This window comes from Primulina eburnea, chromosome 12, assembly GCF_022965805.1.
Source record: "Primulina eburnea isolate SZY01 chromosome 12, ASM2296580v1, whole genome shotgun sequence".
Taxonomy (NCBI): domain Eukaryota; kingdom Viridiplantae; phylum Streptophyta; class Magnoliopsida; order Lamiales; family Gesneriaceae; genus Primulina; species Primulina eburnea.
The window spans coordinates 9,044,679-9,054,283 of NC_133112.1; the positions used below are offsets into that span (position 1 = coordinate 9,044,679).

General features: G+C 35.1%; 2 protein-coding genes across 2 annotated transcripts; both read right to left on the bottom strand.

Moving 5' to 3' along the window:
* Positions 1-711: 711 nt before the first annotated feature.
* LOC140808126 (uncharacterized) lies at positions 712-3,645 on the bottom strand. Its single transcript, XM_073165150.1, has 5 exons — positions 3,121-3,645; positions 2,464-2,585; positions 2,310-2,350; positions 2,118-2,216; positions 712-1,238 (listed from the first exon to the last, which is right to left on the bottom strand). Exons 1-5 carry the CDS (start codon positions 3,581-3,583, stop codon positions 1,061-1,063), a joined length of 903 nt encoding a protein of 300 aa, XP_073021251.1. The 5' UTR covers positions 3,584-3,645; the 3' UTR covers positions 712-1,060.
* Positions 3,646-5,228: 1,583 nt separating this feature from the next.
* LOC140806632 (uncharacterized) lies at positions 5,229-8,583 on the bottom strand. Its single transcript, XM_073163187.1, has 2 exons — positions 8,456-8,583; positions 5,229-7,930 (listed from the first exon to the last, which is right to left on the bottom strand). Exon 2 carries the CDS (start codon positions 7,926-7,928, stop codon positions 5,229-5,231), a length of 2,700 nt encoding a protein of 899 aa, XP_073019288.1. The 5' UTR covers positions 7,929-7,930; positions 8,456-8,583.
* Between the last annotated feature and the right edge of the window lie 1,022 nt (positions 8,584-9,605).

The window sequence follows — 9,605 nt, forward strand, 5'->3', positions numbered from 1 at the left end:
ATTAATGACAACCCACATCTCCAATTATTTACAAGAATTAATTTTCCTATACACAATAGGAAACTCTTTAGCCAAAGCTCTCTTATTTTTGGTCTTTATGTTGGCAAGTCATCTCCCAATCTTTGCCTTCAGGGAAGCCCGAATTTGTGTTCTCACCGATGATTATACACAAATAAACTACCTCCAAACTCGGATCCATAACAGATTCATTGTGCGTCGAGGAACAACGAATTGGGTTATCACAACCTGATATCAGCTTTCGACCTTACTCTATATTTATGTCATTTATGTCAGGCTACAAAAGACTTAAGTTTTGATGTTCTTAAAGATTCGTGGGCTAAAAGGTGCAGTGGTGATGAATGTTATCGGGCAGCACAAAGTGACAGTATTTATTTATCAGGTCATAGAAGAGAGCTGGAATCAAAATTGACAGTGATTATGTCTTCGCTTATAAAATTTCAATGAACCAGTTTGGACACATCTCCTTGTAAATTCACAGTTACAAATTACTTCAAAGCATTATAGCTTTCTCAGTCCTGCAAATCAAGTAGGAAATTATTTCATACCGTCTCGCTGATAATGAAACTTGCGTATTTTCATTATCTAAAAATTTCTAATTTTATAGGAACCGATTAACTTTTTATCATCATTTTTAACATTTTATAAGCTCGTTTCAGATAAAAAGAGAGCTGATGTAACAAATAAAACAACGAGCTCCAAAAACATTTTATATTTTTCAGAAAAGTACTCAGCATCTTACCATTCATTTCATCCAAATATCATGTAGGTTGAATCAACAGAATGACTGAAACAATACAGCTCCAAGTCTCCAACTCATTAACTAACAAGTACGGTACTTCACAACAGCGCCTTATTTAAGAAAACTACAATTTGATCGCAATTAACTCTACAAAAAATTTGAACTAGCCTATTGCTTCATCTAACGTAATCTCAGCAAATGATCTGCAACTACTACACCATCATATTCATAGAATAACAATACCCGGGAATTCAAATACGAAGGAAAAAATAATAAGCTTACGTACCTAGCACAGCTGTGCTACGCCTCCTCTTTTGGTCTTGAAACGGATAAGGCCTCCAATATATCATAATGACCATAGCCATGAAACAAAACATTAATGGGATTTTCTTCATCTTTCTTATATTGTTCACCGTAATCTGCAATTTTGATCAAGTCACCGGTGCTTTTCTCTGCCATGAAGACTGAAATGGGCTTCCTGTAATCCGAAAAGTTTGACTGATTATAACAGCAAATCAACCTAGAGGCGTGGGGAATGCATAGTTAAAAGCAGAAAAGGCAAGTTAGTTGGAAGCATAGCTTAAACGCTTGAAGAAGCATGCTGTTCATGGTCTCAGTCTCTACATGATAATATATTTTATGTTTCATTGAACTTTCATCTGTTTACCAAACATTTAAGTTTTCAAATGCTAAGACATATACCATGCGACTGACCAAGGGGCAAGGCATCCTCGAGCCTTAGCATGTCTTGCCCTCTTGATGACTAGAGTTAACATATAAAGTCATCATAAATAATCAATAATTGTTATGACAGATTTCACTTAAAATGCCATGACATGTGTAAAAACGTATCACAATTGAGTATGAACATGTCATACACATATTCTACTGTGCTCGAATTCACACATTTAAAAGGCCAAGTAAATCAAATTGGGAATGAAACTCAAAATGAAAGAGATATCCACAAACTCGTAGAATTTGTGTGAACCTTTTTGTATTTCGTGAAGAAAACTTTTTCGTTCCCTAAAATATCAAGGCTGCAAAGCTATTTAGAACCAGGATCATCATGCATATCTCCTCTTGAATCTTGATTATATATGAATATAATCCCACCATATAATTTTACAAGGGAAACGTACCAACTTGCTGCATTCAAGTACGGAACAAGGCGAGGGGAAATCCCAAAAAATCGCAATGCTTTATACACAGAAAAATTCGGTCACCCTGATTTGCTTGAAATAAAAGCACTCATGCCCAAAAGGCACAACAAACAAATAAATAAAATTCATTGCGAAATTTCAGAAACAAAAACTAGCAGAACGAAAAACAAATTAGAACTAAGATTTTTTTCAACTACCTAAGCACATGTGAAGACATGAGCAACTCGGGTTCTCCACCCCACACATAAGGCTGCTGAATTCTTTTTACATACACATCAAAATCTTCTTCGATGAACCTGTACCAGTAATAAAGCAAATAAACATGTATCTACTAAACCAAATTGTCAATGTAAATGTGAATAAAACATATCTTAAAGTAAAAAAATCACCACTGTACTTCTTTTCTTCTCTTTAACAGCTCTTCAACAACCTGTAAATTCTCATATAATTCTGGATTAAGAAAATAATTGCACCAAGAAGCGAGTAATTCCGATTTTTTTTTAAAAAGGAATTATGAAAAATTGGAAAAGATAGATTCAGTACTTGTGCTCTTAATTCATCAGCAAGCTCCGTTTGACGATTTTCATCAGGAATATTTTCTCCATCTATCAAGCATGACATGTGTGCAATTGCTCTAAACAAACACCTCCCATCAGCCGCCACTCCTACACATTTTTATAATTTTTTTATCAATCAAATGTCCATACTAATGATTAAGACATAAACACGACTTGAGAATCATCTTAAAGGAATGATCATTACAATCTAATACTGGTTTGGGGTCCGTAAATCTTACTCTAGCATGGACACTAACTGCATCATCAACAATACTGAACTGATACGAGAATTCGTCTAAAAGAATAGTCCATGAGGTGCGATTACCAAAAAACTACTACTTTTTATAGATTCGAAACCACCTTTTTAAATCAGACACTGCTGTAATCAAACAATTCCAATGTGAAGCGTATATGGAAATTGATTGACACTCAAACCATAAATACTCCTTGGGAGCCTTAAACCAATCAGAGCATAAATACTACCCCACGCTACCAATACCACAGCAGCTCTTTACAAATCCTCATTTCCACAATCGATAGAAAAGTATATTGTGCAATACAAAACATTAACGTCACTTCACATTTACTTATAAAACCTTTGAAAACAATTTACCATTAAAAGTTGAGACAAGTACAATTTCACCTGTGACCCTGTAATTAGAACGCCCGCATTCAGGTGTATCAGAAACCACTACATCATCATCAAAGTCAGCGATTGAATCTGAATCTGCGGTCGAATCTGGCAGGGGCGTGGCTAAGCCCGTGCAGACACCGAAAATGAGCCAGACCAAGTCTGGATGGTGGAGCCACCTCGCAGGCCTAGCGTCCCACGCGACGTTCCACGACCCCTCGCACCTCCTCAGAGCCTCGTTCTCGTACCCATCGAATGCCGCCGTTCTCCGCCTCCTCTGCCTCCATACAGAAGGGATGATCGCATGCCATACCGAAGAGGCGCCACAGCGGTGGGGGTGGGTGTTGATCGAGTGGTCTATCCGATCGGGAAACGGCTGCGCAGGAGTCCTATCATACGCCGAGCCGTGGGCGTATGATAAGGAGAGTGACGTCAGCTGCCAATGCCTGGGGCGCACGCAGAGTTCACTGAGCATTACTTGCTGGAATTGTTGTGTGTGACTGACTGTGTGTGTATTTTGATGACGGCGATTCCTTTTTTGCTTTAAACACCAATCTGCCTATTCGAATATTCCCTTTTACTCTGTAATATTATTAAATTAAATTATTCAAATACATTATTTAAAAAAAAAAAAAATTACCCATAAAATATTAAGTTGTTAATTGCTTAATTTATGAAACAAGCAAGTCTTCTATAAAACATGACCCCTTCAAAATTTTATATAAAAAAAAAGTTGCAAATGAGACAAAACGATTTTATTTTGCTCATACATCCGAGAAAATGGGATTTTGTTCGTGTTATCCAAGGGAATAATGTCTTTATCTACCCGAAATACTACACGTGTCTTGAAAAGATAAATCATAATCATTCGTTCAACCATAATTTATAAATAAATTATCATGAATCATCGCTCAGCACACGTGACTCAAACTTTATGAGTATCAAAAAATGGATACTCTGGTCAGGGTCACAATTAATGCGAATTTCACATTGTCTGTTTAAATGGGAAAAGTATTTGGTTACGTACCCGACTTTAATATTAATATTGAAATAGAACAGAGACTATATTGCCAATGGGTTGCCGGTGGATCAATGTGGCACACACACAAGTGTGGGTTAAATGGCCTACATACGTGTCAGAAAAATTGTTGCTTTACGCCATGCTACTCTTATCAAGGTTTTTTTAAAAAAATATTATAAATTAATTAAAGCGTTGTAAAAATATGGCAAGTTTGGAGGATTTGTAAAAGTATTACAATCCGGGACTTACTGTCCCGGATTCAGAATTTTTTATTATTTTTTTTTTTGAAAAAAAATAAAATAAAAAGAAAGTGAGTGTGGCACGGATTCTAAGAAGCCGTGTCCAATCCGTGTCTCCGGATTTTCATTTTTTTAAAAAAAAAAAAATAGATCGGCGACGGGTTTTTAAAAACTGTCGCTAGTGGCGACGGTTTAATCAAACGCCGTTGCTATTTGCGACGGTTTACACAAAAACCGTCGCTAACTTACTAAATCCGTGACATTTTAATTCCCGTGACTACTTCCAGTATTTAAATGCGGTGCCCTCCTCCTCATTTCGCATCGAAGTCGAACAAGCCACAGGAGCAATTCTTTGTTTCGAATACGGATCTTCAAATTTGTTTTTCAGTTTTTTTTTATTTTAATTACAAGTTGTTGCTGCAACATATTTTTTCAACATTCGTATACAATTTTTGTATTATTGACTTTTTATATTTGTGGAATGTATTGATTGTGATTTAATATTCTTTTATGAATAAATTTATAGTAATGAAAGAACATAAGTGTAATTGCTAAATGAAATCAAATAAGTCAACAAACTACATATTAAAAATTTTTCATAACAATACAACACGGAATTGTCATAACAATTAAATATTAAATTGTAAAATATACGTCACAAACATAATTATTTGTCACCATAAGTCGATCTTCTCAACTCCACCTACCTGTAATGAACAAGAATTATTAATAAACAAAAATTTGTAATTACATTAATATCTTCACATGTTATGGTTTAAAAATAAGGTACAATACGTAATTGTATATATTTTACCTCCCACGTTGTCTCTCTCTCGTTGATGGCTGATCCATCTCGTTTTTTATGCGTGTCGTGCGATCTCTACCAGCCTGCCTCCTTTGTCGACGAACACCATTGTGTTGTAATTGGAATGTAGTTCATCCCAATATTGTTCATCATGAATAGGGTAGAATCTTCCATCGTATGTTTTCACGTATTCGCTCAATGTAAACCATGGTTGTACAAGTTGTGCGGGATTCAAACCAAACCATTTCGCTGCACATATAACATGTGAACAAGGAATTCCAAAAATTGTGAATTTACCACAAGTGCATTCACGCGTAGAAATGTTCACAGCTTGTACGTGATGTTGACGACCCGGTCTTCCTCCTGTCGCGACGGATGCTGTTTTATCCCTTTGGTCAAATTTTACTACTCGATGTTCAATTGACTTTTTTGACCAAATATCAAATTTAGAGTATGCATAGTCGGTCCATGGTTGATTTTTTTCCAACATCTTATCACTTCGCGCTCGCCGTTGAATGAAATAGTGTACGCAACGCTGTAAGGTCATCTCCACTATTGCAGTTATTGGAAGACGTCGCACCCCTTTCAACACACCATTAGTACACTCAGACATGTTCGTCGTCATTATCCCTCGTCTCCATCCACCATCATGAGCCAATGGCCATTTTTCTTTTTGAATGTTTGACAAATACGTGAAAGCTGCTGCATTCTTTGTCCTAATTGCCTCCATTGTCGCATTAAATTTTGCTACTTGGTGTTGTACCCCTGCTTCCCAACATAAGTCTTTTAAATGAATGTTTTTGAACTTGCTGTTGAAATTAGAGCGAACATGCCTCAAACAGAAACGATGAACACCACGAGGAGGCTTGAAGTCAGGGAGATTTTGAACTGCACTTGTTATACCCGCATGTCTATCAGATATAAGGCACACACCACTACACCCTCTGGTAACATGTCGTGCAACATTACCGAGGAACCAATGCCAAGACTCGTAATTTTCTTCATCAACAAGCGCAAAGGCTAACGGCAAAATCTGGTTATTGGCATCCAATGTTACTGCAATGAGTAGTTTGTGTTTATATTTGGTGTACATATGGGTACCGTCTACACTGATTACGTTGCGACAATGTCGAAAACCATCTATACATGGTCTGAATGCCCAAAACACAAAGTTCAAGACTTTATGTGGATGGTCATTAGGTCGAAGATGCTTCCATTCTACAACAGTTCCTGGATTGTACTTCGACAAAGCTCCCATATATTTAGGAAGCAAAGTTACAGAGCTTTCCCATGTGCCATAGACTACCTCCACCGCGCGTTTCAAACCCTGCCATGCCTTATCATACGATATATCATACCCATATTTTTCTTTAATACTTTCTCGCACATATTTGATTTCGTATGCAGGATCACAACGCACGATTCCCAAAAGTGTACTGGCTATCATGTTTACGTCAAGGTTGTGGTGATCTATACCGACTTGGGTAGACATGCATGTGTGATCATCACCATATTTCGTGATCATGAAGTAGCCTAAACTTTTTTTGAACGATGCTCGAAGTCCCCACCCACAATTGCCACCTTCGGACCAGTTCTTGCATTTGACCTTCCAAATTGTCGGAGAACTTTGGACAACGATATATTCACGTCTCAAAACCCGAACTGAAAAATCCTTCACTGAAGATATTAAATCGTTTTTGCTCTTAAATACCATTTTGACACCGAGCTTTGGCCTTTCAGGATTGTAAAAGTTTGTTCGAGATGCAGAAGGAATACCAAATGAATCTGGAATTTGTTCGTCGTAGACTTCATTGAAAAATTGGGGAATATCACGTAAATGTTGCTCAGGTGCAATAGGAATGTTCTCTGTCACTGTTGCTCCAGACATTAACACACGCGTCAATGTCCCTTCATTTGCATTTTCAACATGATGATCATCTTCTCCGTCACTTGATGTAGCATACAAATCATCATCGCTATTCCTGACATGATGCGAACTGTCCCCAAATAAATCATCTTGCTCAGGCATGTATTCTGTAATTGGGGTTGGAATATTTGCATCCACAGTAGAATTATCAAAATGTCTAACATTTGTGGTATTATCCTCATCAGCCCATGAATTTAATTCCAATTGGCCTGTTCTAGTAGAACCCCATGCGACATCAACTCCTGATAGACCCGTGATATGATGATCCCAATCCCCTGAAGTAAAATCCCATTCTCGTCTTGTATTCATCCCCCATGCATAATCTTCTTCAGTGTGAGCCGTGATATGGTGATCCCAAGGACCAGTGTCGATCCCAGAGTATGTATGAGCTGACTGTTCATCGACGTGATACATAGAAGGTCCCGCTTCATTCAAACCTATTGTTCCCAAACCTTGCGTTATTACTGGCATGACTGCATCAAAATCGTAATCACTTACGTTCTGTAACACTGGCGATGAATCAACATACAAGTACATGCAATCCAGTGTCGGCAACTCAAACATAAATTGTAGACTATCATCATCTGTGATATAGACATGCTCTTCAATGTAACGAGCCGACGAGCTATAACAATATTTCGTTGACATCCTGATGCAGAATTTTGATGGGTCGATCTCCAACTTGCGATGCACATAATTCACCAATTGAGAAAATGTAGTAGACCGAGAGATTTTAATGGGCCTTGTCGCGGGGATACTATATCCAACCCTACCATCTTCAATAATGACATAGCCACCTACGTACAGTAAGGCTCTCACAGTATCCATGTCTGCACCAAAAACTATGACATAATGTATACAATCATAACAAAATTTAATTATGCGTTTCTCGTATATATATTAAAAAAGTATATTTTATATTAGATAAAATTTCAAGAATCATTTACAAGATTATTATTATTATTATTAAAATATATATTGTTAAATCAATATAATTAAAATTTATATTTAGTAATACCAATGTTTGTTTTTATAATAATAAAAAATTGTTATGACTTATATTAAAAATTTAGATTTTCAAACATGTGTAAGTAGAATTTTCAAATATATTAATTTCTTATATTAAAAATTTTAACAACTAAGAGTATAAAAAAATAAAAAGAGTAAAAAAAACATATTAAACAGAAACAAATGACAAATTTACAAGATAAATTTATATTTTTCAAAATTATTTTACTATATATAAAATTTTTGTTATATAATGATACAGACCACCACGAGATTTTTTTTAATAATAATTTCTTTCTGTAAATTGAAATGGACAAACCATAAAAACCCTAATTTCTCAAATATACCTTTTGATTATTATAAAATGACGTCCTATTCTTTTCGTGAAAGGAGGTGACTTTAAAATCTGCACATTTAAATATCATAAATTCCTTAACAATTAAATACTTAACCATTAAATATAATTAACAAATAAATAATTGACATTTAAATATTATTAGCAATTCACGTAAATAATTAGTCCACTAATGCTTAAAATTCACGTAAATAAAATAATTTCAAATATAATTAGTGTGATTATTGTAATATTATATCACGTAATATAAGAATTGCTATTAAATTTCACGTAAATTAAATTTAATTATTGTAATTAACGTGAATATCGTATATATAAGATTATATCACGTAAACATAATTAATGTCATAAAATTAAGTTTAATCGTCAATATTGTAGATATAATATATATCACATAAATTAAATATAATATATTTAATTTATGTGATATATATTATATCACTTAAATATAATTATCGTAACTAAATTAAGTGTAGTTATTATTATTCCAAAATTTCTAAATCACAGTATTATAATTGTAATAATACAATTAATATTATACTTATTGATATTACTTAAAATTGATACAACGATCGAACAATAATAAATATTATTAACAACAAAAAATATCGTTACCTCTAATTATTCTGAAAAATGTCGAAGACTTACGTTAATAAATGGAAAAGTTGAAGATTCGTATTCGAAACAAAGAATTGCTTCTGTGGCTTGTTCGACTTCGATGCGAAATGAGGAGGAGGGCACCGCATTTAAATACTGGAAGTAGTCGCGGGAATTAAAAATTCACGGATTTAGAATCCGGGAACGTCTGCCACGGATTCTACGTTAGCGACGGTTTTTGTTTAAACCGTCGCAAACAGAAACGGCGTTTGATTAAACCGTCGCCACTAGCGACGGTTTTTCAAAACCCGTCGCCGATCTAACTTTTTTTTTTAAAAAAATGTAAATCCGGAGACACGGATTGGACACGGATTCTTAGAATCCGTGCCACACTCACTTTCTTTTTATATTATTTAAAAAATAATAAAAAATTCTGAATCCAGGACAGTAAGTCCCGGATTGTAATACTTTTACAAACCCTCCAAACTTGCCATATTTTTACAACGCTTTAATTAATTTATAATATTTTTTAAAAAAACCCTCTT